This window comes from Lagopus leucura, unplaced genomic scaffold (assembly GCF_019238085.1).
Source record: "Lagopus leucura isolate 7727_CA_CO unplaced genomic scaffold, USGS_WTPT01 129-14_obj-0_obj, whole genome shotgun sequence".
In the NCBI taxonomy this organism is placed as follows: Eukaryota; Metazoa; Chordata; class Aves; order Galliformes; family Phasianidae; genus Lagopus; species Lagopus leucura.
The window spans coordinates 1-26,862 of NW_024966894.1; the positions used below are offsets into that span (position 1 = coordinate 1).

At 52.1% G+C, this 26,862-nt stretch overlaps 1 protein-coding gene and 1 long non-coding RNA gene across 3 annotated transcripts; both read left to right on the forward strand.

Annotated features, from left to right (window-relative positions):
* Positions 1-6: 6 nt before the first annotated feature.
* On the forward strand, positions 7-15,078 carry LOC122192856. 2 transcript variants are annotated; one of them, XR_006182723.1, is made up of 6 exons: positions 7-428; positions 1,395-1,494; positions 3,703-3,784; positions 4,063-5,233; positions 12,085-12,340; positions 13,859-15,078. It is a non-coding gene; the product is annotated as an uncharacterized LOC122192856 (long non-coding RNA). The 2 variants fall into 2 exon arrangements; XR_006182724.1 differs by having other exon boundaries at positions 14,545-15,078.
* A 1,238-nt stretch (positions 15,079-16,316) lies between these two features.
* On the forward strand, positions 16,317-25,815 carry NUFIP2 (nuclear FMR1 interacting protein 2). Its single transcript, XM_042893540.1, has 4 exons — positions 16,317-16,497; positions 18,131-19,852; positions 24,405-24,437; positions 24,787-25,815. Exons 1-4 carry the CDS (start codon positions 16,317-16,319, stop codon positions 24,837-24,839), a joined length of 1,989 nt encoding a protein of 662 aa, XP_042749474.1. The 3' UTR covers positions 24,840-25,815.
* The last annotated feature ends 1,047 nt before the right edge of the window (positions 25,816-26,862 follow it).

Sequence of the window (26,862 nt, forward strand, 5' to 3'; positions counted from 1 at the left end):
GAGGCGGTGGCAGCTGTCAGCTCGCCTTGGTCGTTGTGCAACTGTTGGCCAACCCTGAGAGTCCGAGCTGCCTGAGCCTAACCGTGTCTGGTTTATGGACGGAAAGGGGGATAAAAGCCCCACGCGTTGGGCATGCAGCCCCCCGAGCTGCCCTTTCCTGTTTGCCAAGTTCAAAACCCGTAGGTTTAGAACCGATAGATTTTGAACCTGCTCGGTTGTGGAACCTTGGTGTCTTTGGGTATCTCTGTCTAGGAGCTCGAGATAGCAGTTGGCTTGGTGCAGGGATTAATTATCATGTCTCGTAGTCGTGTATTTGTTTATTTGTTTTTGCTATAGATTACAGCTGGAGGAATTCTAAACAGTCCGAGTCTCCTTGTCGTGGTGTTTAAGTGCATTGTGCTCCTGTCTGAACAGAGGAAATCGCTGAGGTCAGACTCCCTTGTGTTTATAGCTGCTTTCCCTTTCAGAACTATGGGGGCAAAGAATCATCAAAATAACCATTTTTACTGACATCCTGACAATGAATTAATAGGAACAATGGCATAAGACACAGCTTGCAAAAGGCGTGCTCTTAGGTGTCACTTTCACCCTTAAATTCAGGGTTATGTACCAAGGAAGTGCTCTCAGGTACCCCACAAACATTTGAAGTGTCCCCAGAATGAAATAATACAATTCTGTAAACCCAGTATTAATGGTGCTGCTACAGTCGAGCACAGCAAACTTCCTCCTGTTGTCCTACAAAGGTATTTTGTACTGTTAGGAGGCCCTATTTACAAGGTGGTACTGGAGACCATTTATCCAACCTTCACTTTTACCTCTAAATGAGCAGACAGTTCTACTGGGATTATTGCCCCCTAACCTGGGGTAGGGGAAACCTGAGGAAAGCTGCAAACAGAGGGTGACTGGAACAGTTGTGGACCACGTCTCATGTGACACAAATGTGTCACACCATGGTCTGATACTTTGCCTTCTCAAATCCCGTCAGGAAAAGCAAGACAAATGTGGATCGCTTCAAACATATGTTGTTGTAAGTATTGGGGAAGGCAAACTAAAGATTTATCTGATTATCTCAACCTTGAAGTTGGCAGCTATGACAGGAAACTTGGTTTTATTCATCTGCCAAAGATATTTGTAGCGTATCGTTTGACAAGTTAAAAGGCATTTTTGGAATGGCACAAAAATAAAGCCGTCCACTTCCTGAAACTGGAGTTTCTGTCTTTTAAAAAATACTATGGGTTTGGAGACGTGCTTGTGGGGAAAGGAGTGTGTAGTAGGAAACGTCACTGTTTGTATTCTCAACAGTAGCACTTAATATGGATCTATTCAGCATCGTCTGTGCAGTTGTTTTCTTTTCTTGTCTTTGTTAAATTAGTGGCATTGTTTGGTTTCTGCAGCCTACAGAGCAGTGAGGAGCGATCTGCCCATGCGGCCCTAAAGTGGAATTAAGGATCGAGACCTTCTGAATCTTGGTCTTGTACTTCTCCTGCAGCCGAGGTGCGTTTGAAGCTCACAGATTATGAGGGTGAAAGCTTGGGTCAGTGAGGTACATAGAGCTACCCTAACAGAGAGTTTGGGCTCCCTTCGTTACACACGTAAAAAAAAGATAACGGTATCTCTAAGTAAAAAGCCTTGGGGTGTAGTGGTAGCTGCTGGAAAAAATGTGGGTAATGCTTTGGTATGAACTGTCAGGTCATTTGTTTAACACAATAGATATGGGTTTGATAAGTGCTCAGTGACCACTTCAAAAGTAAACAGTTTTGTCTGTGTCCCACCAGCACAGAAGAAGTCTACAGACATCGTTAAGTAGCAGGCCTATAAAAATGGCACTGTTTGTTGTTGCCAGCTGAACTGGGCATGTCTGACAGGGCTGCCTAGGCCTGGCCTATCAGGCATGCTCTTACTGCCTTGTCAGCCAATTGCAGTGGGCATCTAGGATGTTACATCAGCTTAGCTCAGTTTGCAAACTTACTGATGCAAATTTAGCTTTTGTTTTAAGGAACTAAACCAGTTTATGTATGCCTGCATCTTGGATCTGCACCGGTGTAGCCATCAGGTAGCTGTATGCATTAGCACCATCTGAAGGAGGTGCTAGGACATCAGTAAATAGAAATTACAAATTGCACGGCGGTTCAGCTGACAGGCAGAACTGGTTTCAGTGCGTTGTTGCAGTGTGCTGCTGCAGACCTGGGCTGGGGGTAGACCCACACAGCATTGCAGTGCAGACAGGACCTGTGTGCATCAGCACTGCCTGATATTGTAGGAGAGGAAGTCGTGAACAATACCGTGTCCAGCGGAAGCTGTGGCAAGAATTTATCCAAGGCTCGTTGTAATTACTCAAGCTGGGAATTTGGCCAGTGCATTGGGGTTGACACCCCTACTTCTTTAGGAGCGTCATGGTTTATTTTTTTAAATGACTTTAAGTGATGAGAAGCTTGGCTGTCTGTCTCAGCAGAACAGCAATGCCTCTTGCAGTATAAACTTCTTACAACACTAAGGAGCTGCTTCAGAACTAACTGGGAGTGATGGGGCCTGGCTCAGTAATCACTGCTAAATAAATACTCTCAGTAGATAAGGCAGATAAGAGTGTGATTAGGGCAGTTTCAGCTGCTGTAATCACAGTCGTACCTTCCTTAGCCTGCAGTCCCCACACTGCTCTACTCTGACCTTTCTTAAGCGAGCAAATGTAAATTTCAGAATAAATCACAGAACCTGAACCAATGAAATTTGGTTATTAATTATAATTGCAGTTATGAATCACAGTTGTCTCTGCTTCCATTCTAGGGAATTTGCCATCGTGTAAGCAGAATGTAATTTACCCAAATATACATTTTTTTTACCATTTTATGAAACTCTTATGATTCTGTTACGCCCTGATTTAGAAACCAACTTTCACCTTGTTTTCTGCTTGTAAAGATAAGCAGTTGTGTCTTTTAGCACATAAATAGTTGTGCAATGCACAAGTGAGGAACTGTTTTCTTTCATTTGCTCATCAAACGTGCCATCATTCCAGTAGAAGCTCAGACCATTATTGTGGTTTACAGAGTTATACAGGAAAGACATGTTCTAGAGAAAGGCTGGTCAGAATAGATGAAATAGCCCTACAAAAGCAAATCATAACAACCTGTATCAGGCAGTGTCCTGGCAGTTTGTCATAATGACAGAAATGAAGCAATACCAACACTGTTACACAACCACGTTTGTGTTATAAGAAAATAACAATACTGCACTGCGCTCTTACCTTTTATCAGAGAAATAGGATTGCTCTTTGCCGTCTGCTTCTGGTTGTCCCGTGATTCAAGAGAGCAGTGGTGTCCATGAAGAAAAGGGGAAAGAGACACAGGAGGGGGAAGTAGTGACTGAGGTCCTGTGGGGAAGCAGTGAGCAGAATCTCGGCCTTCTGACTGTCCCACTCTGCCCTCGGGGCAACCAGACAGAAGTGGAAGACTGGCTTGCCCTCTGACTCAACAGCTCTTCCTTCCTCAGCAGCTGGCACGCTGGGCAGTTACAAATAAGTGCCAGTGTGCCACTTGCATCTGTGTCAGCTTCCCAAGGGGCTCTAGGTAGGCTTGTCTTCTGCTGGAGAAGGCCAGATGGAAGGATCTCTGCAATGCATTTCTTTGGGAGCGTTATTAGAACTTGGAAAGATTCTCTTTTTACCATGTTACTTTCCTCTGATTTCTTTCATAAATTGTGTACCTTGAGGACACCCAGAGATTTGTGCCCTTCTCTGTGAGAGACTAACAACAAGCCTATGACATATGTGCCAAATGAACTTATTTCTGAGGTAAGTCTTGGGTGAATCCTGTAAGTTTCTCCTTGAGGGGAGCACTGCTGACCCGTGTGGCCTTGCACAGGTTTGCCTTGTGGCTCAGGATGGGATCAGGGCCATTTATCTGGGCTGAAACTAAAACTGGGAGACAGTTCTTCTGGATGTTAATTTTGCAGCAGAAGAATTTGCCCAAATAAAAGCAAGTTTAGTGACTTTGTCCAGATCCATGAAGTGCTGCCGCAGTAAGAAGTAAGAATTGCCTAGAGTTAAATGCACACGTTCTTTTCCCATAGGCAGCTGATGTCTGAGAAGTGCTGGCAGTGTGTGTCCTTCCACCAGGTTCAGCATGAAGCCTTGCATCTTCATCTGAGCAGCACCTCCAGTTCTGATGTCCTCGTGCTTCTCTGCCTCCAACACCTGAGTGCTGTTTAGGTGGCTGTCAGCAATTGTCCTGTTGTCATACACCAATGCTAGCATGCACTGGAAGAATACCAGTTCATTCTTGGCCTGGAGGAATAACTGATGGAAGGAAACAGCACAGGAAGAGACTCTTGTCTTGGTTCTGGTCTTTGGATGGATGGATACAGAGAGGCCTGTGGCACTGAGGGATGAAAGGTGACAAACAGTGTGAAACCTGTCCCAAGAAACTCGTTATAATCATGCAACCTTCAGGTGGTTTTCTTTCTCCAAAAGAAGCTGCCATGTGTCACTTGGCCCTCTGGCAGTTGTCGCTCGCCCTGTCTACTGGATAGAAGTATTAAACAATTATTTCTCTGCTTAGGAAAGTTTAATACAATGTTGTAGCAGTGAGGCTACAACACTATATATAATTTTTTCCTTCTCTCATAGTTTTGTGTCCACCCTTACAAAGCTTTCATGAAGAAGCTCTGTTGAATTTTGCTGTGGCACTTTGAGATGTTGCAGATCTAGTCCTGCTCCACGGCTTTCTTCCCCATAGCAGAGCCAGCAGAAGAGTTTGTTCTGTGCCTGCTGACCCTGGTCCAGGGCAGCATCCCCCAGAAGAGCAGCTTGCTGGAGGTGGTGATTTAAACCACTGAGCATGTTTCCTAGGAGGACTCTTACTTTCCTAATTAGCACGCCTGCTTTGCCAGTGAGCTGCGATGAGCTGTTCCCCCATTGACCCAGTGGATCCTGGTCTTGCATTTTACAACTAAAACAACATATTCTATGATGTTGTAAATGTACTCTTTGGAACTGATTCTCCTCCTAATCTGTAAAACCTGTGAAATGATGGCCCTGTCCCTCAGCAGTTCTGCAATCACCTCTCAGTGACACACCGTGTTTCATTCTGGAATAAGATTTTAGACCAGAAGAAGGGTTAGGCTGCATGCAGATTAACAAATCTGTTGCTGGTATCTCTGGCTACTGCAGCATGACTCACCCATCAGCGCCTGTCAGCGGCTGTGTGACCTCATTGGAAGCTTCAACGTCTCCTGTGCGAAGGTAGCTTGTAATCCAGAGTGGGAATCCTAAATAGGTGGAGGGACCGTGGTGATACACACAGCATGAGTGTTCTCCGTGGAGATCAGATGTGCCTTCACCAGAAATTACCATGAAAATTCTTGCGTGTTTCTGATGATCTCTAAATGCTAAGGCTGCCTTTCCCTTGCCTCTGTTAAAAAGCACCTGTAGCTTTTCAAGGCAGCGATGGACACCACGACTGATAGGAAAATATAGAAGTAGATAGGTCAGGGAGGAGAAGCTCCTTTATTTGCAAGGGCGAGGAGGAGCTGATGGCTCCTTTTTATTTATCACAGCTTCTATTGACGTGATGTACTGACAGAGGAACAACAGGGCTGCTGGCGTGCAGCTGGAGGGAGACAGGTGAAAAAACAGCAGGAGGATCTATAATGAAAGGAATGGAGGAGTGAATTAACTTGTGGTACCTCACACACGTAGCTTAGATAAGTAGTGTGATGGTGAGACAAAAAGCAGGAGGCAGCAGTTTAGGCATCAGATGATTCTTCTTCAGCTGGTGCTTGCTGGCCGAACACAGAGCTTGTGCTCAGGGTCTCTGTCTTCTGCCATGGGCTGTTACACAGCTCCTCAGACAAGGATAGAGCTGGCATTGACTGAATGTGGTTCACACGGAGCTGCAGACCGGCTCTGTTACCTAGCAAGTCTGTTCTGTTGCCCTTTGCCTCAGGTGGATGGTAGTATTGTTCTTGCATTCCTTACATTTCTTTCTTGTGCCTGGGAATGCTGGTTCTTCTTGGTGAACATTCTGAGGATCCACGAGGATTTGGTTCATGTTTCGGTGCTTCCTTAAGGAAGGTGTTGGTGCTCTTACAGTTGAGGCACGCAGGGGAGGAACTAGGCAGCATTTTGTGTCTTTTCCTGCAGGATTCCCTGCCACCAGGAGCAGCCAGGTCCTGCAGCTGTCTGCCTGGCTGCTGTGTGATTCCAGCATGCAATAAGCTCGTGTCTCTGCCCGTTTTCTAGGACCAAGATGTGCGATACATGCAAAGCACGGCTAGTCCTGGGAATGAGTCTCTGCAGCTCCTTGCATGGAGGCCAAGGTCTGAATGATATTTTGAGGCTGAGCTCGCTTTCACTGGGTGATCTGATGGGTGTGAAGGGCAGGAGATGGAGCGCCCATAGCAGTGCAGGCTGTGCTGCAGCCACCTGCAGGGTGTGATGCTGTAACTGCGTGGGTTTTTTCGGTCAATATTTGAAGTTTCATTGCTTGATTTACATCTTGAATAATTTTTTGTAGTATCTCAGAAGACTTTTCTTTCCAGTATGAAAGCTTACCGGGGGCATCCAGTGACATCCCGCTCCTACCTCCGGCTCAGCCCTCACCACTGCTCTCCGTTTTCGACATGAAATGGGCAGACACCATTTGTGACTGTGCCAATATCCTGAGTCACACGTTACCAGCTGGCTTTTGTGCTGCAGTTTCCTCTTCTCCCTTTACGACTGCACTCCCTAGAGGAGACCTGACCAATTGCACTTGTCAGCAGAAGGCGTTGTGTGCCGTGGCTGAATGGCACCATTGCTGGACGACCTCTGGCTGGGAGCGGCCTGCGGTTTGTTGCTGTGTGTCTGCTGCTTCCATACGAGAGAACAGAACAGGTGAAGGCGTACTTCAAGTGCGTTTCCCATCCTGCAGTGTGGAGATGGCAATATGAAATCTTCATTAAATAATTATTGGGCAGGAGTGACGACACCAGTGGTAAAGCAGAAGATAGACTGATAAACTGTGTTCAAAGGAGTGAACTACAGGCAGAACTCTTCACTGAGCTTTTTGACCCAACACGTCTTGACAGGCAGCTGCTGGACTCATCTGAGTCTGCAGCAGTCCTGACCAAATAACAATGTATTAAATGCCATTATTCTGGCTATGCCATCTCTACGTATTCACAAATAACAAGTTGATTTCTTACTAAACTCCCCCTAATGCACATTGCACAACATTTTATTAGTTAACGGCCAGCTGATTTCAGAAGGTTATAACACACACAAACCATGAACGTTTGTCCAAGACCAGATGAGTTAAAACAGCTCATCCTGCAAGGCATTGAAATCAATCAGGTCTTCGTTTAGAAGCATTTGGGACAGGCTGTGCCGTCAGTGAGTGCTGGTCCTGCAGTGGAGGAGAGATGTGGGCTGTGCTACTCAGAAGCCAGGTGCTTGTTGCATCCACTGGGGGAAGGAGCAGCGCACCTTAGGAGCAGGGTGAGGGTTTGGATGGGAGAAGTCTTGCAGAACCTCTGGAAGAAAAGTCAGGGAGAGAAAAAGAAGACATGAGCTGGACTTGGGGCTGAGGACATCCTGGTTCCTCTCACTGTGTGGGAAGCTTGTGGTGTTAACGTGTCTGTTTGAAGAGAGCTGGGAAGGCACGTGCTCTATCTGGAGACAGCAGCAGTCCTGAGAGGAGCTTTCTGAGGAGGGACGACTGACAGCTGTTGAAAAACTCACATACATGTTTACTCACTTGCTCCTCCTTGATGTGTCTGACTCACCCATCCCTGTCTGAACACACCAGCTCCCATTTTTACTTTTCTCTCCTTTTGTTAGCCTCATCTTTCCTATTCTTCAAGCTTCCTTTTGTATGTGGGTTTCATTCTGTTAAATCCAGTTGCTTTGGCTTCTGCTCTGCCTGGGCTTTGCACCTGCTACAGCCCCAGCAAACTTGGCAGCAACCCTTCGGCTCTGCAGAGAAAACAACTGTCTAGACCAGGACCTTCTGCCTGCTGCCCTGGACGTACCCAGGCACTAATCTGCATCCAGAACAGCGCGTTGCTGTGCGAGCGGTTCCTCTCTGCTCTCCCTTCTGCCTCTGCAGAATCACACGTGCTGGTTTCTCAGCAGGTGCTGGCCTAATGCGTATTGATCTCCTGCACAGGTCTGTTGCAAAAGATGGATAAAATCTTTGTGGACTCCTAATTGCACCTTTAGCCTCCCGGTGAGTAAGGCAAATGGGACTGAGGGCTCCCACAGTATCAATAGCACCTTCTGCAGCCTTGGAAGCCGCGCAGGCCGGAGGAGGACAACAACACGAGGCCCCAAAAGGGATCCCTGCGGAGTTCAGGAAGTTGTGCTGCTTATTCCCAAAACGATGAGAAAGAAAAATCTCGGTATAAAGATTCTTATGGCACAGAAAGGGCAGAGAGGCCTTAGTGCAAAGTCACACACCGTTCCCATTCATAGCTAAAGCCCCGCTGCCCCAGGCAAACACAGAGCTGTCAGCGTCCTGCAGCTCACCGTGTGGAGATGTGAGCAAAATAGCTTCACGACTTCACAGCACCACTAAAAATAGCTGGCAGGTCAGCTCCTTTCTTAAAGGTAATTGTGATATGGGAGCACTGCTGTCTTCAGTGCAGGTAGAGCTGGTAAACAAGGAGAAAAACTGCTCCCACCGTCCTCAGGCCCTTCAATCTGTTGTGTGTGCGAGTCTGGCTGCGGAGAGGAGCCTCAGCCAGGTTTGGCAGAGCCTGATTTGCAATGCTACGGGAATCAAATGTAGGTTAGGAGAGGTTTGCCTTGCCTGCAGCCGCCTGTGCTGCCGAGGGAGCTGCGCTGCAGCAGGCGGTGCTGCCAAGGATTTCCTTTGTGCTGCAGCTTTCATGTCTAGTGATTTTATGGGGCTGAAAGGGAGGGAGGAGGTGACAAAATGGTGAAAACCTGAGGCTAGGTCATTGATGTCAGATGGGGACAGAGTCCTGCAGCAGTCAGAGGTGACTGAACACGCTGATGCTGCTACCAGGAAGCTCAAGAGAAATGTGACTGAGCGATGCAGTGCGCATGTGCCTTTGGAGAAAAGAGGCTATCTGTGAGCTCTAGCAGTGCTTTTCTCTGCCCAGCAACATCCCTGCTTCTTTCCTACGTTCTGCTTAAGCAGCTGTTCTGCATTTATGTTCTGATCTTCACGCTGAGCCAACGTCGCTGTAACGACGTTGTGGATGGAGGGCAGAGATCCACAGGTTCTCTTTGAGGAAGCACCATAAACAGGGTAACAGCACCGGAGTTCTGTTCTCTCAAACTAAAGGGAGAGAAAGTAAGCTGCCAATAAGAAAGAACATTTTGTGGCACGGGCAGATGTTTCTGATGGTGCTGCCGGAGCCAGCAGAACCCTTGCAGCAATGCAGCCCGATGGTGCTGGAGGCCCTTCCAGCCTGGAGGTGTGGTGGCCATCTGCATGTCAGCAGAGCAGTCCCAGCAGTGTTCAGCACGGACAAGGTGAGGGGTGTTCACAGAGCCCCTGTCATCCACTGGCCAGCCAGAAGCAGCAGAAAAGCACACCGCAGGGCTGCTGGCTGTGGCTGCAATCTGCAGAACGCAGTGCTGTGCCTTGCATTCTCCATCCTTCTAGGTATTGAACACAGCCCTGCGCCTCTGGGGGTAATGTGGCTTCTGCTGACGTGTGAACGCTTTGCTTGGCAGCCTGGTGCAGCACATCGCAGCTCAGATGGGTTCTCCCAGGCTTTGCAGCACAGAGCTGATACATGAAATAAAATACAGTTGCAGTTAATGCGCAGGGGGGGAGTGGGAGGCTGTGCTGGCTTTGTTTGCAGCGTTGTTTTGGGCTGTGGCCTCAATTCGTGCCCTGTGACACGTGGTGGTCTGGCTGCAGTTCTCTCTAGCTGTGTCCCTACCTCTGGTTTATAGCTTCTTAAAACAAAGCGCTGATAAAAAGGAAGTGCAAGATGGAAGCCAGCGTCCTCGAAGTGATTAATCTAAAAACAAAGGCTGCTTCCCCATCACGATAAGCTGCTTGCTATGTATGGGGCATGACCTAATAGTTCCTTAACTTCTTAGTTCACCTGTCCTGGGATGACCTCGCTCCCTCCTCAGTCTCTGTGCAACCATCGCCTAACAGCTGCGGTCTGCAAGGAGCAGCCTGCTGCTGATGTCAGCTGTCTCTGTTTTATGGTAGCTCTTTGCTCTCCCTGCATTATAAAAGACATTTGTGATAGGGGCAGAGGCACAAGAGAGTGAAAGCCATGCGCTGGGGCACGCAGTGGCCAAGGGACAGCTGCATCTGTTCCCTCTGCCCGTTTGCAGTCTCTGATAGGGATAAGAGGTGCAAGAAACCCCAGTGCGATGAGCCTGCTAGGGGGCATCGCTTTGGTGAGCGGTGTTTTAGATCAAAGCCAGTTTGAATGGAGGGTTAAGAGTTGAGGCATTGCATGTGATCTTCTGATCACGCCTCACAGATACCTAAATATATTGCTTTTGTCTTGCTGACCCAGCACCTGGGCTCATCAGCACACTTTTCCTGTTCCGTAGCTGCCCTCTGTTCTCTCGCTCCAGCACTAGGTGTCCTCGAGGTGCAGCAGGACTTTGCCTTTTTTAGTATAATCCAAGGGCATGAACTCAAGGAACATTTCCACATCAGGTTCCAGCTGATAGAAGCGAGCCCAGGGGGTGTTTATAGGTCTTCAGCCCAACTCGCTTTTCCAGCATTGTGCTGCACTGTAAAGATTTATATTCACCTGCCTAGGAAGAGAAGAGAGAGCGGTGGAGAGGCGACTTGCACTGTCGGTTGGTGCTGGATGGCTGTGGGAGCTCCTGCCGGCTCGTTACCCAGACCTTTAGCACAGTCATTCCGAGCTCTGCAACCCAGCTCTGCCCGCAGTCCGCCCTGCCACAGCTGCTCCCTGGGCAGCCCTGCCCAGCTTGCAAACGGAGCTCGTCACCCTCTGCTTCTTTGCAAATGAATTGCGTAGGTCCTGGGAGGAGGAGGCAGCTCAGCGACTCGCCTGTCCCACCCCTCATAAAGTCTCCTCGCTGCTGAGGGTTTCTGAAGTCATTTGCCACGTGAACGGCGTGGGCATCAGCTGTGGTTGTTTCCCTAAATGCTCACTGCCGACAGGAGGCCATTTCCCAGGGGGAAGCGAGCTGTGGATGCGCTGGGCGGTCAGCTTGGCGCGTGGGTCGAATGCGGCTCCCAGCTGAGGCACAGCAGCGTGCTAACACAGGCACAGCACCCAGAGCGGCTCCGGTCCGACAGCACAGCTCCCCACTGCTGTCCCTAGAGCTCCGTGCGGGCTCGGCTCCCAGCTCACTGTGCTGACATGCCCACACCAAAGCATCCCTTGCACCGGCGCTGCCTGCCCGCGTCCCGGTGCGTAGCAAACCCTCCCAAAGCAAACAGCGATCGCTGCCGTCTGCACTGACTCAGCTGCGCTGAAGGCAGCGGTCGGAGCGAAGCCGCAGCTCGGGGAAAGCTGTGGGGAAGAGCGGGTTCTGTGCCCACGGAGGGGCGGGGAATGCGCTGCGGTGGGCGATGCTTTATCAGGGCAGCCCACCCGGCAGCCGTTCGTCTCTCTGCAGTCGTAGAGCTGTGGTTGAGAGCGCTGGGGGCTTTATCCCGAGGAGCCGAGAGGAACCTGGGCTATCTTTAGGAAACAAGCACCCGCTCCGTGCCCCCTCTCAGGAAGCAGGGCCCCATTCCAGCTTTGCCGTACGAGGGGCTCGCAGATAAGGAGGGGCAGGAAACCTGCCTGGCTTTGCTTCTTTAAGCAAATATTTCCCATAGCCTCAGCACCGTGAGTCAGCACTGCCGGAGCCCAGACTTGTTTGCAGCAGCAGCGAGGCGGTGTGGGAGGTGTGGGGCACGGTGTCCTTTTGCCCAAACGCCATCGGGGATGTCAGCAGCTGAAATGGGGCCAACGGGGAGCAAAAGGCCCAATGGTAATTGCTTTGGGGTCACTGGTGGGGTAAGGAGCTTCCTAGGGTGTAAGGGAAGCAGAGCTTCACAAAGAAGGTTTGCTGTATGTATTGTACTGTCTCGGGTCGCCGAGGAATGTCCCAGTGTACTGGGATAAAAACAACACCTTTCCCTGCAGGTGCTCGTGGGCTCATTCTGCACCAACCTCGCCAGTCTGCAAGCCCCAAAAATACGGGAACAAACCAAACGCTGTGGTTTCTATTCAAGGCCCAGGAGTGGAATAAGGAACATGAGCCGTGGGATATCCTGTGTCACTGCAGGCTGATCTCTGCAGCAGGCAGAGGCTGCTCAGCCTGGAAGGGTCTCATGGCAAAGGGAGGAAACATCAGAGACGCCATGGATTATTTTAGATCTGCAACCTCAGTTCTGCAAAGGTATTTATTTTGAAAATTCTGGTTTCCATAGCAATGTAGTGCTGTTCTCTCTCGTCTCCCTTCTATTACCCCATTCTTCCCAGCCATTAGATAAATTATCAGTGAAGCCACGCTTAGCATTTTTTTTTATCTGCAATGATTTTTGGTATGTAGTGAATCAGAGGCAGTTTGTCAGGGATTGCTCACATCCTTTCCTGGGGCAGCCAGGAGCTCTGCTGCAGTCTGAGCAGTGTAACGCAGAGCGCTGCTGACTGGACTTGCTGTGTGAAGTCCTGGGCCGCTTTCCAGCTGAGTGGGGGTCTCACATCCAGGATTCTGGTTCAGCTCCAGGTGTGCAATCCCTGTTAGTGTAGTTTGCCTTTAAGGGAGACAGCTGAAGGAGCTCTTTTGAAGTGCATCCCCACCTGGGGAGCTGTGCAGCTGCCCCACGAAGCAACGCTCTGTGATTCCATCCTCACGAGGAGGGCACTGAAGGAAACTATGTGGGAGAACAAGTATGGCGCTGTGCATCAGATTCCAAGATAAGGAAGTAGGGCAAAAGATGAGGTCAGAGCGAGCTTCTTACCGTGTCTTGTGTCACACAATAACCAAAGCACCTCTTGTAAACTGGAGCACAGATCCGGGAAGTTGGGGATGCAAGAAGCCCACGGTGAACCTGCTGTGCAGTGACTATTGCTTGGCCTGCAAGTCATGGCTGTTCTCTGCCCCTCCTGATCCCCTCCCTGCCCAGGCACAGCCATGGCTGTCTCAGTCAGCTGCTCTCAGATGGGGTTATTATGGGTAAGCGCAGCCCCTCGCTCCCTTGGCCTCCATGTGTTGAGCACCTTGCAGGAATCTCCCCTGAGCCCCAAGAGGTGGACGCTGGGTTGTGCTCTGAGAGCAGTGGACAATCATCCTTCTGAAAGCTCAGCTCGTAGATGCTCATATTTACTTTCAGCTGAATGATGCCCGTCCTTCGAGAACACCAACAGCGCCTCGCTCCGAATGCCTGTGAACTCTGTGCTTCATGCAGAGCACTGCGTGGCGGCTGCTTATCATTTAATTTGCTATTTGCCCACCCTTCGTGTTCCAATAACTGGAGATAAGGTGAACAGAGGTTCTCACACTGCTGTGCCTCCTGCAATACCTTCACTGCACTCTTTCTGGTTCACTTCCTCCCACTCCTTAATTTTGCTCCCAAAAAAGGCTCCTTTCAATTCTTATTCTTGTAGTCAACCACGATTGTTCTGGACCACGTCATGAACATAAGAACTCCAATAATTACCTGCCAGGTTTGGGTTCTGCCAGGGCCAGGCACGTTTAGGTTGAAGACCATGTGTGCAAGCACGACTACTGCAGCTTCTACATGCTAGATGCATACATACCCAATGCATATTTCTCTTTACAAAGTCCCTGCTTCAAAATAAGCAGTGTGCAATGACCAAACCAATGACCAGCACCCACGTGACTGCTGTGTTGTATAACGAGATGCAAAGTCCTTGGGATTTGTGGATTGAGCTTTTCCCTTTTATCTTCCAGAGGTCAAAGTCCACCGCCAGCAGCAGCCTGTGTGCTCGGCTCCTAAAGGAGCTCCGTGGGTTTGTGCTGCTCCCTCTGTGTTCATCCTATAAAGCAGCTCAGCCCAATATCACCTGCTGCATGTGACGTGTGGGGCAGGGAGGATCCCAACAGCTGGGTTCTGTGGAGTCACCTTTCCCACTGTTGGCACACGCAGTACTGGGATGCTTCTCAGTGCTGAGCCTTAAAAGGGAGGTGGACACAAGAACTCCTTTCCTTTCCCTGGATGAAGAGATGTTTTCCTTTCCACGGATGAATTTCCTAATTTTAGCTTCAGCTCACCCTGAACATTCAATGCAAATCAAATGTGGTGTCGTAAAAAGGCCTTCGAGAGGAAATTCTTCTTAGAAACTCTTCTTACAGATCACTGGAATAAGCTTTAAAGTTTAACTGCATCTTCACACGCCTTCAAAACTCCCCTCACCTCCACGAGAACTTCCCCCTGATTTCCATGGCAGCCGACTTATTCCTCGCTGCCCTCAGCTATGAATGGCATTCTGTGCACAGCCCCGCGCTCCAGAGCTTTGGAAAATCACCTTTGGAGTTACAGAACCAGAAATGATGGCTGTGCCCAGCTGTGTGCTCACTGTGGGAATGCTCAGCCACGGGAGTGGAGTTCCAAGGAAAATCTCCTCTTTCCTTTGCAGGACAGCTTACCGATGTGCCAAGCTCAGAGCAGCAGGGAGGAGCCTCACTGCAGGTTTGCAAGTTTCCCATAGAACACATCCCAAACTGCTGCACAATGCAGTGCTGCTTGCTGTCAGCCTGATGGGAGAACACAGCGTGCTCCAGCAGTGGGCAATGTGAGAGCAGGCGGTGAGCTGCACATCCCAAACACGCAGTGCTGGGACTCACCGTGCCCTCAGTGCATCTCTGTGCTGCGTCCCTGGCCGTGCAGCTCAGCACGGAGAGCCCTGGGCTGTGAGCTGCTGGATTTTTATGTCTGTTTTCATCCGTTTTTGCCTGCTTTGGGATGCACACACAACCGGTGCTTCTAAAGGAGAGAAACAGTTGCTTCATCTTCATGTACAGACAGCCCTCTGCCCTTTGCATTTAGATTTCCGGTGTCTCTGTGTGTGGAGATGATTTGTCCGTAATTGTTTGCTTTCTCCAGAGTCCTTTGAAGCGTCTGTCTTCAAACCAGTCCCTTATATTAAAAATAAATGCTTCCAAGCCACCAATAAAATGTGAGCTGCGATTAAAGCCTGGCTCCTTGCTTCGGGAGCCATCTCCTAAGTGATGTGAGGTCACCAAGTCAGCACAGCTGGAAGTTTTGCCTTGTGTGTGTGGGGGGGTTAGGCAGGAGGATGACCCTGTGCTGCAGGGAGGTGTGGGGAGGGCTGTGTGTGATGCAGGCTGAGGGCTGAAGGGCTCTCTGGGCACCGCAGCTTTTTCTTTTTGCTTTATTGAAATACTGAGTATTTATATGGGGGTGTTCTGTGCAAGCTCTGAGAAGGTAGGACGTGGTGTTTGAGGACAGTCTGAGCACTCTGTACTTTTTTGGAGGATGTCATGATGGGCTTTAATTCGATCACCCTGTTTTCTTGCCTCTATTTGCTGCAGGAGGTAAAACCTCACTGAGTGCTGCCTGCATGGGGCTTTCCATCTGACCCAGCCAAAACGCAGGCTCACTTTTGGGTCTCTCCATCCCAAGTGTGTCCCTCTGGGGACTCCTCATCCCTACGCCCTGCCCCATTTCCTCACCCCAAATCCCACCGCCCTGTCGGGTGTCCACGAGGACGTGGAGGGCAGCATCGGGGGCACGGATAAAGGTTGGGATCGCTGTGCTGAGCGCAGACGAACCGCCCCAAACCCCAGGGCTCGGTAACCCAGACGGGAACGTCCCACCGTGGGCTCAGACGGCCGCAGACGTCAGCGGGCTGAGCGGGATGGAGCCGCAAAGGGAGGTGAAGGAGGGCGGCGCTGCGCAGAGCCGGTCCTCGGGGTCGCTCCGGAGCGGGGTCACGTCGCGATTCCGCGATGGGAGCCGTCGGGAAGCGCCCACTCGCCCACTCTCATCGCTCCCTTCCCCGCCCCGCTCCGCTCGCTGCCTTCTCCCTCGCCTTCCCCCCAAACCTCCCACGTTTCTTCGGGAATCGCCCAGAAGCGGCTCCGCTCCCATCGCACCGCTCCCCCCCCCGTCCCTCCTCCTCCTCCTCCTCCCTCCCGCTCCCCACAGACCCTCCCCTCTCCCGGCTCTCGGCTTCCCGTTCCGCCGCGCCGTGTCGCCGCGGGGCGTGGTGCGGGGCGGAGCCGCTCTCTGATTGCAGCGCTGCTTCTCCCAGCCCTCCCCCCCCCTCCCCCCCTCCTCCCCCGCGCCACCCGGAGCCGCGTCCCCGCTCCGCCGCACGGCCCAGCAGCGAGAGAGCGCCCAGCCCGGCCCGGCCCCGCTCAGCCTCTCCCCTCCCCCCCTCCCCCCATGGAGGAGCAGCCCCCCCACCACCCGCACCACCACCACCACCCGCACCACCACCATCACCACCACCCGCACCACCGCCACTTCTGCTACTACCCGCAGAGCGCCTTCCTGCCGCCGCCCGACGGCCGGGCCCAGCCCAAAGCGACGCTCCGCCACCCGGAGGGACCCAAGCGGAGAACAGGTGCGGGGCGGGGGGCGGCGGGCGGCAGCTTCGCGGGGCGGCGGGGCCTTCGTCGTCGTCGTCCTCCTCCTCCTTCGCCGCCGCCTCCCCCGGCCCGGCTGGAAGCTTCTCCGCCGCGCTGGGGCCGCTTCCTGTCCGCCATGTTGGAGCCGGCGCGGCTGCGGGCGGCGCGGGGCACGTGGGGCTGCGGAGCGGTGCGGGGTGCGGGGCCGTGCGGCGTGACCGCTCGTGGGGCGGCGAGAGCCGCTGCGGGGGGGGGGGGGGGGGGAGCCGGGCCTGCGCCGCGCGGGGCTGCCCGCGGGGTTTGGACGCGCCCCCCTCCTCCCCACGCGCCCCGCCGCCCCGTCCGTTTTCACGCCTTTTTCTTGCTGCCCCCCCTCCCTCAAGGCCCAGTTGTTGGTTTGGGGAGAAAACGGAGGCGGCCTCGGAAATTGGAAGTTGAAAGTGCTGACACGCCGGGCCGGCCTCGCCGCGCTCTTGCCACCATCCGCAATGGGCTCGTGGCCGCAGCTCGGCGCGGGGCGATGGCGGGGCCCCGCACGCGGCCCGGCGATGCGGCTGCACGGCTGCACGTCCCCGTCCGTCCCGTCCCGTGCGATGGAGCCCCGCTGCCGTCCCGGGGCGCCGCCGGTCCCGGTGCGTTCAGAGATAACCACGTGCAGCACGGCCCTTGCCGAGCTCTCCCAGCCATCCGGGCCGCGCCGTTCCTCCGAGGAGTCCCGCGAGGATTCCCGTATTCCTCAAACCTGGAGCGGTGACATCTGCCACGCATCCGAGGCTCCGGGTTGCGAAGATGAGAGCCGCTCGATCCAGCGGCATCGGCGATGACCGAAGCGTTCCTTCCCAAACTGGAGCGCAGCCCATGCTGCTCCTGGGCTGGCACGTGGCCCCTGAGCGCTGCTTTTCCCTGTGCTGGAGGTGCTGTGGGCCCTGCTGGTGCTGCAGGGGCAGAATCCCAACAGCTCCCGGCTCAGAGCAGCAGTCCCTCTTTCTTGAAGCATCCTGGGAATTTCCTCTGCGTGACCTGGAAATGGTAGCTGATGAAATCGCTCTCCAGATTGCGAGCGGCTTGTAGGGCTGCGTGTTTTCCTCTCCTTGCATCCCTGTATCCTTCTTTTTTGTTTTGTTCCGCGTGTTGAACAACGCTGCGCTGGCTTTGGGTTGTCCGTGAATCAATGATGCTCAGCTCTCCTTGTGGGGCTGCCAGCTCTGCACGTGGATGGCAATGACGTGGACCTGATAGTGATAGGACAAGGGGGAATGGTTTTAAACTGAGATAGGGGAGGTTTAGGTTGGATATGAGGAATTTTTTCCCCCAGAGGGCGGTGAATCACTTGAACAGGTTGCCCAAGGAGGCTGCGGATGCCTCATCCCTGCAGGCATTCAAGGCCAGGCTGGATGTGGCTCTGGGCAGCCTGGTCTGCTGGTTGGTGACCCTGCTCATAGCAGGGGGTTGGAACCAGATGAGCACTGTGCTCCTGTGCAACCCAGGCCATTCTATGATTCTATGGGAGAGCTGATGTTTCCCTATTTCAGAACACCTTGAGGAAACGGGACACAGCTGTTTGCATTCAGAAGTTGAACGCTGCACGCTCTAATCCTTGCTCTTCTGTCTCTTCTTGGTTTCTTCCAGGCTATGGAGAGCTGAATGGTAACGCAGGGGACAGAGAGGTGTCACTGAAGGCTCTGTGCTCGGAGGAGACCACCAGCCCCACGTCCAGGGTGCCCAATGGCAGCCAGCAGCTCGCAGACACGAATGTGACCCCGAAGCCACCTGCGAAGGGCAGCTCCCTGGGGAAGGCCACGATCAAACCCAAGAACTTTGTTCAGAAAAATAGCATGGACAAAAAGAATGAGAAGCCCTACGACAACAAACTCAGAGAAGGTCAGCCTGCAGACAAACAGGACGGGGGGTCCGTTCCCAACGGCGTGGTGAGCGGCGGTGCCGGCTACATCACCAATGGCTACGTGGGCAAAGGGGCCGACAACGATGGGAGCGGCTCCGAGAGCGGCTACACCACCCCAAAGAAACGGAAGGGCCGGCGCAACAGCGCCAAGGGCTGCGAGAGCTTGAACCTGATGCAGGACAAAGTCATGCAACAGGAGGTCGGCACGCCGGCACTGAAACAGGAACTGGAGAGTTTCAAGCCCGATTATAGCGAGCAAAAAGGGAACCGAATTGAAAATACGAAGCCTGTTTGGAAATACGAGGCGGGGGGCGGCGGGGCGGGCCGGGGGAAGCCTGGGCTCGGTGATGTGCAGAGGAAAAATTCGGATGCCAAACCTGGGATTAGCGGCAAGAAGTTTGATGACCGGCCCAAAGGGAAGCATGCTTCGTCGGCTGCGTCTAAGGAGGACTCGTGGACCTTATTTAAACCACCCCCGGTTTTTCCGGTGGACAATAGCAGTGCTAAAATCGTTCCCAAAATTAGTTATGCAAGCAAAGTTAAGGAAAACCTCAACAAAGCAGCTCAGACCCCATCTGCATCTTCATCATCGTCGTCTTCGTCATCTGCCGGAGAAGCTCAGCCCCCGCCGTCCAGCCGGCTGTCCCAGGTCCCCATGTCTGCTATGAAGTCTGTCACTTCTGCCAGCTTTTCCAACGGGCCCCTCCTGGCCGGGACGGATGGCACTGCGTACCCCCCGGGCGCTCAGCCCCTGCTCGCCTCCGCTGCTGCTGCTGCTGCTGTCCCCCCCACCCCCACTGATGCGGTGCCCCCGGACGTCGGCGCAGCCCCGGCGGCTGTGGAGCAGAAGAAATCCAACCTTTTTATCTACCCTTCCAATATGCAAACCGTGCTGCTGGGCACGGCTCAAGTCGATTTCCCGTCGCAGACGAATCAGCAGAACCTGGGAGACATCTTCCAGAACCAGTGGGGTTTGTCGTTCATCAACGAGCCCAGCGCCGGCCCCGAGACCGCGGCGGGGAAATCTGCCGATGGCCAGCTGATGGAAGTGACGTTTCAGGGGGAATATCCCGCCGCCTTGGTTTCGCAGTGTGCTGAGGTCGTTCCCTCTGGAGCCGAGCAGCCCGCGTTCCCCAAGGCGTACGAGCTGGACAAACGGACTAACCCATCCCCAGCGCTCAGCGCCGCCCCGAAGCCTGGGACTGCTGGGGAGGGCGGCGCTGCAGCCCTGGAGTCGCATCACACCGGCGAGCTGCAAAAGGCAGACGCCGGCAGCCAAGGTGCTTTAGTGTTTCTTTCAAAAGACTATGAAGTAGAGAACCCTCTGGCCTCTCCCACGAACAATTTGTTAAGCTCCGCCAAAGAACAGGGGTACCAGAGAGGCCTAGAAAGGAAAGATAGCTGGGGTTCTTTTGACCTGAGTGCTGCTGTTAAATATCACACTAAAGGTAATGGCTTCACTCGCTACCTAAGGGCATGCTCTGTTCTCTTCTGCTGCTTTTTCCCTCTGTCAGTGCAATGCAATAACGTGATATCTCTCTTGCAGCGCTTCCGATTGTTTTGGAAAGGAGCTTTTGGTTGCCCGTACCAAATGGCAGCCGCAGCTTGGGAAAGTGACTTGAAAAGCTGCTTCGTTTGTGCTAGGAGCTGCTCATTTCTCTTTTGCGATGGGCAGTTGGTTGGGTTGGGGGTCAGCCTCTGGCCTGTTCTTCCTTTTAGTCCCTATGGACCAACCAGGTCTCCCTGGGCCCCAGGAGTTGCTGTGTGGGCTCACTGCTCTGCTGCAGCTGCCCCGGCACCAAGAGGGCTGTGTGCTCACACCTCTGCCACCTTGTGCTTTCTCCCCAGGGCGGATGGGGCTGTGAGATCATGGCTTTAAAGGAAGGAAAATTATTCCTGTGTGTCTCTTCCTCCTCACAGTGTGATTGATTTCTTGCTGTCATTTATTTATTTTTGTAGCCCCCCAACCTCCCCCCATCCCTCACCTTTTCTCCACCCTTCTAAAAGTCGGCAAATCTCCGCCTCTCGTCTCTTCTGCAAGCTGCAGATTGAATTTCCTCCCTTCCTTTGTAGGGCGCATCTTTCAGATGATGTTATTGCTTTCATGGAGCCCCTTTGTAGTCCTCTCAGACTGCAGTGACAGAAGTACAGTGTGGATGCAGCAAACAGGGCAGAGCGAAGCCTGCAGGGTGGTTTCCTTTCTGCTTCACCTCTGGTCCCAGCCCCATAGGCTGGAGCTCTCACAGCTGCTGGCCTTGGCTTGGTGTTAGGGAGCCAAGGTTCCCTGCTCCAGTTCTCTTATTAAGTTTGCTGCTTTATCCACTTTGGTTTGTCTCTATTAGTCTTCCTGCACTTTCCTGTGCAGAAGCTGCCCTGTCTCTCCCCTTCTCGCTCGCTGCGTTGAAATACCCCACTAAAACAATAGTAACAACAGGAAAATAAAGAACACTCCCTTCCCATGTCCTCTTGAGGAGGTGTTAACTTCAAAGCTTGGCTCTGCTTATTCCTTCTGAGCACAGAGGTTAATTACATGCACTGGCAGGAGTGAATACCTAAATCACCTCTTAAAACACTGCTCTCTGCTCTCTCCTTTTCCTCTGCTCTGGCTGTTTCTGAGCAGCATTGTGTCATTAGCACAGGGCTGCTTTGGCAGCCTGAGCTCATCTTTCTCCTGCTTGGTGTCCAGGAGCTGCTGGCTTACAGAGCATGGGGTGATGAAGGTTTGAGAACACCTGCAGTGACACCAAACGTTGCATTTTGGTGTTTGCTGAGGACTGAGTTTGGTTTTTGGGAGGATCAGCAGCTTCCCCTGCCCTGTGCTGAAGGGAAATCCCCATTCTCTCTTTGTGGCCACAGCCCTGAGGGCAGAGTTGTGCAGGTGCCTGGCAGTCACCATGTACCAAAGATTTGGCCCACAGTTGCTGAGGCACAGCTTGCAGGCAGTTCATTCCCACACTGTTTCCCATTCATTTAGGGCTGCTTTCCTGAGGTCCCCTCAAGTCCCTGTGCAGGAGGAGGGAGCGGCTGCACGCACTGATTTGCACAACCTGCAGTGCCCTCCTCCCTGCTCTGGGCTGTGGGTATCTGTCCTCACTTTGTTTGCTTTGGATTTCAAGAGAAGGGCGAAATCCTCCCTCTGCAGATCGATCTGTTTGGTTTCGAGCAAAGTCTCAGTGGTTTGATCTCCAAATCTGCCCTTCCTGCAGGGTTATGGACGTGTGGGGCAAGGACAGGGTGAGCAGAGCACCTGCCCTGAGCTCCATGGGCTGCCTGTGGGGAGAGAGTGGGACTGGGGGTGAGAGCTGAGCTTGGCATGAGCTGCTGCAGCACTGCAGCCCAGCTGGCATCTACGGTCAGCTCCTGCAGATCCTCATCTTGTCTTGCACATCAGCTATGAGGGGCCACTGTGTGCCCAGGCTGCCCCCCCCCCCCCAGGGGCATTGCAGACCCCCTGGCGCAGCAGCTGGCGCACACTCGTGTTCTGCTCTCGGATGCTTGTTGTGGTGCTTCCTCTGCTATCCTGCTCTGCACTTCCCTTTTCCCACAGCCATCTGATCTGCCCACCTGGAGCACGTGCTCCTTCAGGGCGCTGCCCTCACTGGCAACTCGTGCTGCTCGCTGGTGCCGTGCCCAGCGAGGTGGGTGTGAGTTAGTTCCGTGCTGCTGGAGCTGAGGGCTGGCTGGAGGCAGGGCTGTGAGCTTCTGATGGGAGCCCACAAGGAGCAGTGGGAGTGATGCTGTCGCTTATGAGCTCCGTTCCCCCTCCCCCAGGGTAGAACTGAAGCTTTGTCCCAATGTGGCGTTGTTCAGATCCTTGTTTTGGGGCTGATGCAAACAGGTGATTTGGTCCTCTCCTTCCACAGAAGGCTGCCCATGGAGGGCTGGCAAGCTCTGCTCCAGCTGCACGGCAGCAAAGCCAGCATAAGTGGAAGAGAGAGGAAACTGCAGCTGTTTTCCTCGTGCCTTGCCCCATGTTTCTGCCTGCCCTGCTTTGATCCTGCTCACATGAAGAAGCAGGGGAGCAGCGTGCAAAATAGAGCGAGGGGCAGCGCGGAGTGACGTGCGGCGGAATGGGGAACTGGGTCAGAAGAAGCAGCAGCACTGTGAATTCAGCAGTTCCCATCCTCTGCATCGGGGAGGGGGGGATGAGCCTGGGTTTCCTTCCCCCTCAGTGGGAAGGGTGAGGGCTAAGTTGGTTGCTGATGTGCTGCGGGGCAGAAGCTGATGTAATTCTTCAAGGCTCTGCTTTTTCCAGTTGGCAGATCTGCTGCCCAGTGTCAGGCTTTGTGGCATCGAATGCTGAACCTTTGCTTTGTTTCCTGTGCATCCCCAAAGTTAACGGTTGCACACTGCAGGTAGTGAGAATCCAGGCGAGGATGGTCCCTCTTGGTTATTTTTAAGCTGTTCAGTTTGGGTAAGGTTGTCAGTTTGCATGCTAGGTTTGTGACAGTGAAGAGCTTCCACCATAGCACAGCACGGGGACTTTTGTTTGTAGGAGCATTCTCCCTGGTGAGGGGAATGTAGATCCAAGTGCCTGTCCAAGCAAGTTATCACGCAGACTTCTTTCCCCTCCAAGGTTATGTACCAATCCAGCTATAAAGTTTATTGGCCTGGGAGGAATCTTGCTGCAGTGCTCCTGACATCAAAGCCCTCTGCAGCCCCTTTGTTCCAGGGATGGTGCCAGGGTGGCTCTGGTACCTGCAGGTGCAGGTGGGTGCTGCTGGGCTGCCTGCCCTGTGTTGGAGGTCACCTCATTTCACCCTGGCTCACAATAGAGCTGGCTTCTGTTGGGCAAGAGGTTGAGGCTGGTGTCTCCTCCAGGCTGCAGCTTGCCAGGAAGGGAGCATGCTGCTTTGCCAGCCAGGTGTTGTTTAGGAATGGGTCAGGCCAAGCACCTCCAGCTGCTGCCGTCCAGTCCTTGGGATGTGCAGGACATTCCCACCTCCTTCAGAAGAAGATTGAAGCCTGAAAAGGGTTTGTTTCTTCCCTAGACTCCGGAATTCTGATGCATTGAAGTTGGGCTCTGGTAGCACCTCGCTGTGTGTTGTTAAATAAGCAGTTCATTTTTGCGGTTCCTGATGGACCAACGTAGAGCAGCTCTGGCATTAAGATGCAGCAATGGGCTCTGAGGTTTTTCCCCGCTGTCCCGATGCTGGGGAGCCAGAATTTGGGTGAGCTCTGCCTCTGGGGAGAGCTGCAGAACTGGTGATATTTAGGACACAACGCACCCAACTTCGTGGTGAATGGGTTCAGGTGATCCTAGGGCTGGTTTGTCTCACAGCTGGGCAGCCCACAGCCCAGGCAAGGGCTTTTCCTTCCCTCCCGGTGCTGTTGGCTCTCCCACTGCCTCGCTGTGCTCTTGTCCCCAGGCAGTGTTTGATCAGTGTGTGTTCTGTGCTCCCTCTGGCAGAGGGGGAGGCCGTGGGGATCCTTCCTGCAGCTCGTGCTCCTGCTAAATGCTCTTCTTCTGCAGCGTCGTCTCCTTGACTTGAGCACTGGCTGCAGTTGGTGTCTTCATCAATATTCCGGCTCATAAATGCAGTCTGATAGCGGCTAACTGCCGTGATTTGGAATAGGTCTCTGAAGACTCATAGTGATGATTTTGTAGGGGCTGAATGCAAACGGAGCAGCTTTCTGTTGTGTCTCCATGCGAATGAGGAGAGCGTTTGCCTCCCTCGCTGTTCTGTAGGTCAACGAAGGCACGCAAGAACTTTGCGTGCAAAGAACCTGTGGGGCCGTTCCGGGTTTGTGCACCGTGGAGCAACAAATCCCAGAGCATCGCACTGAGCTGTGCGGCCTGGGGTTGGGATTTGTGGCACTGCTGGTGCTGGGTTTGGTCATCTGATGCCACAGACCAGTTAGAGCTGCAGCCGTGCCCTTTGCCGCCGGGTTCTTTGAGTCCTGTTGGCTGTGTGGGGAGGTGCTGGGCTGAGCGCTTGGGGTGGGCTCTGCTGGTGCATAGATATGTGCAATAACGGCCTTCTTGTTTTGTCTCTGCAGAAATGGAAGCGGTTTGGAATTTGCAGAAGCAAGGTAAGGATATGGGAGGGAATGACGGCCGCCCCATCCCCGCCTGCTGCTCGTGTCGCTGCCCAGCAGTGCGTTGTGCTGCTTGCTTCTCCTTGGCTTTATCCGTGTTGGGTCTCAGAGCCAGGACAGGCAGCGGTGCTGGGAGCCTAAAGAAAACAATTCAAACAAATCTGCTGCGTCTGTGCTGTAATCATTCTGTATTTCTGCTGTTGGGCTCAAGAATCAGCATTAGGTGCTGAACCTCCCCCTGGTTCGTCTGCAGACGGCTCGTGGGGAGGATGCAGGAGGAGGCCCTGTGCCTCAGGTCCTGGAAGGCGCTTGTCAGAAACTGAGGGCTTTTGTTTTCTTCCAGATCCCAAAAGGATAATCACCTACGACGAAGCCATGGATCACCCGGATCAATGAAGGTAGCAAGACAAGACTGCCTGTTATAACCTTTCTGCAGCATTTGTGCTGTCCGTGGGGGACAAAAGGCTTTTATGCTCCTTCTAAATCTTCAGTGCAGCAGAGGAACCGTAATTAGAATCACAGGATAATATATACAAATATATAATATAGTTATTTAAAAATGGCGACTGAAAGTAATTAGACTTCTTAAGGAATCGGAAAATTTTATTTCAACGAGTCTACACACGTGATTATTTAATCTCTGGTACCGAATAGAATTTTTTGGGTTTTTTTTTTTTGTTTTTCCTCGTTATTTTCGTTTTGTTTTCTGTTCCAAGAGTGAAATGCAAGCGATGAATGAACACAGGCTCCATTTGCAAACCCGGTTCTAAAGCTCCCGCTGTCGTCTGCGTGGCAGCAGCGACCCGCAGGAGAGGCATTTCCACTTGACGAGCTCTGTGTCTCTTGTTGTGTGACTGTAACGACACACTAACCGCAGGAATCAGGATGATCCGCCATCCTTCATCTCCCCTTCCCCTTTCTGTTGGGTTTTTTTGTTGTTTTCTCTCTTTTCCTCGTTTCGTTTTCCATTGAACGCTGAAGAAACACTCGAAATTTGCAGACTTTTCTTTCTTTCTTGTTTTGGTGGTGTTTTTTTTTATTTTCCCCAGCGATTTCTAAAGGCACGTTTTGCCAGGAGTAAAAGCAGCCAGCCCTGGTGTGGGGGAATTGTCTTAAAGCAGCATTCTTTTGGGGGGAGAAAACGGTCACACTGCAGTTCTGGGATGCATGGTGAAGTCACAGCGCTGACCTGGCTCCGGTCACAACGTCGGACTGTTTGCAACCGAAGAGTTGTTCTGTTTTAAAAGACAACATTGAAAACTGAGTCATTGGGTTTAGGCATTTACTATGGTTAAAAAAAAAAAAATAGTAAAAAAAACAACCTGATAAACACCGCTGTTCCCATTGCTTAACGCCATTGTGTCACTGGGAGCAAAAAAAAAAAGAGAAAAAAAAAAGAAAAAAAAGGAAAAAAAAAAAGAAAAAAAGGAAAAAAATCTCTTGCTTTCAACCGTAGGTGCTTCATATTTGCTGTGTCTGTCTCCTAACACTAAATATGCTGGATTTTTTTTCCCATTTTCATTGATCAAACTGAAACGGAATCGAGTTCTGCTCACTGTCGCCCTTACGAAATCGGTTTGGTTTGGTTTTGTTCTCTTAAAAAAAAAAAATTGGAAAATGGAAAAAAAAAAAAAAAGAAGAAGAAAAAAGGAAAAATGGGAATTTGAATCCTTCTCAATTTGTCCATAGAACGCCAACGGCTGGGCTTCCTGCTGCGGCCCTTGGAAATGGTCTTTTATATTTTAATGTAGTCTGTGTATTTGCGGGCTCTGCTTCTAATGATCTCTTAATAAAAATATATTTTATTACCAAAAAAAAAAAAAAAAAAAAAGGACTTAGGAATGAAAATAATTAAAAAAAAAAAAAAATGGAAAAAGGAAGAAAAAAAGAAAAAAAAAAAACCACAAAAAGAAATCCAACCAGAAGGAGAGCTTTCAGGCAGTGGTGCCATGCAACCCGCTCTGTCCCATTGCTGCACGGCTGGTGCTTCCCAGGTTGGTGAAGGTGGAAAGATGGAAAAAGTGCCCTGGGTCCAAAACTGAGGGCGTCTGTGGGTTCTTCTCCAACCAGTCCGGATCCCCGGGGGCGTTTCAGGAAGCAGAGAAGCCCAAAGCTTTTGCCTGCCCTTGTGCTTAGAGCCGCTTTGGTTTCGGTTTGTTTGGCGCTATCAGTGTGTAGCATGTGGGTTTTGTTCTTATTGTTCTTGCTCTTCTCATGAGCTTGTTCCTGGACGAAGCGCTGAGGTTCACGGTGGGACGATGGAACTGAATTCTGTACCTTTGTAAGATGGCTAGCTTTCTGCAACGCTTAGTTTTACCGGTTCGACTACGGATTGCCTACTCCATTTATGTCTCAAGTACCGTAGCGTGCCATGCCCCGCTGTGGTGCCCTATAGCAGTGCTGTCCTGTACCAGTCCAA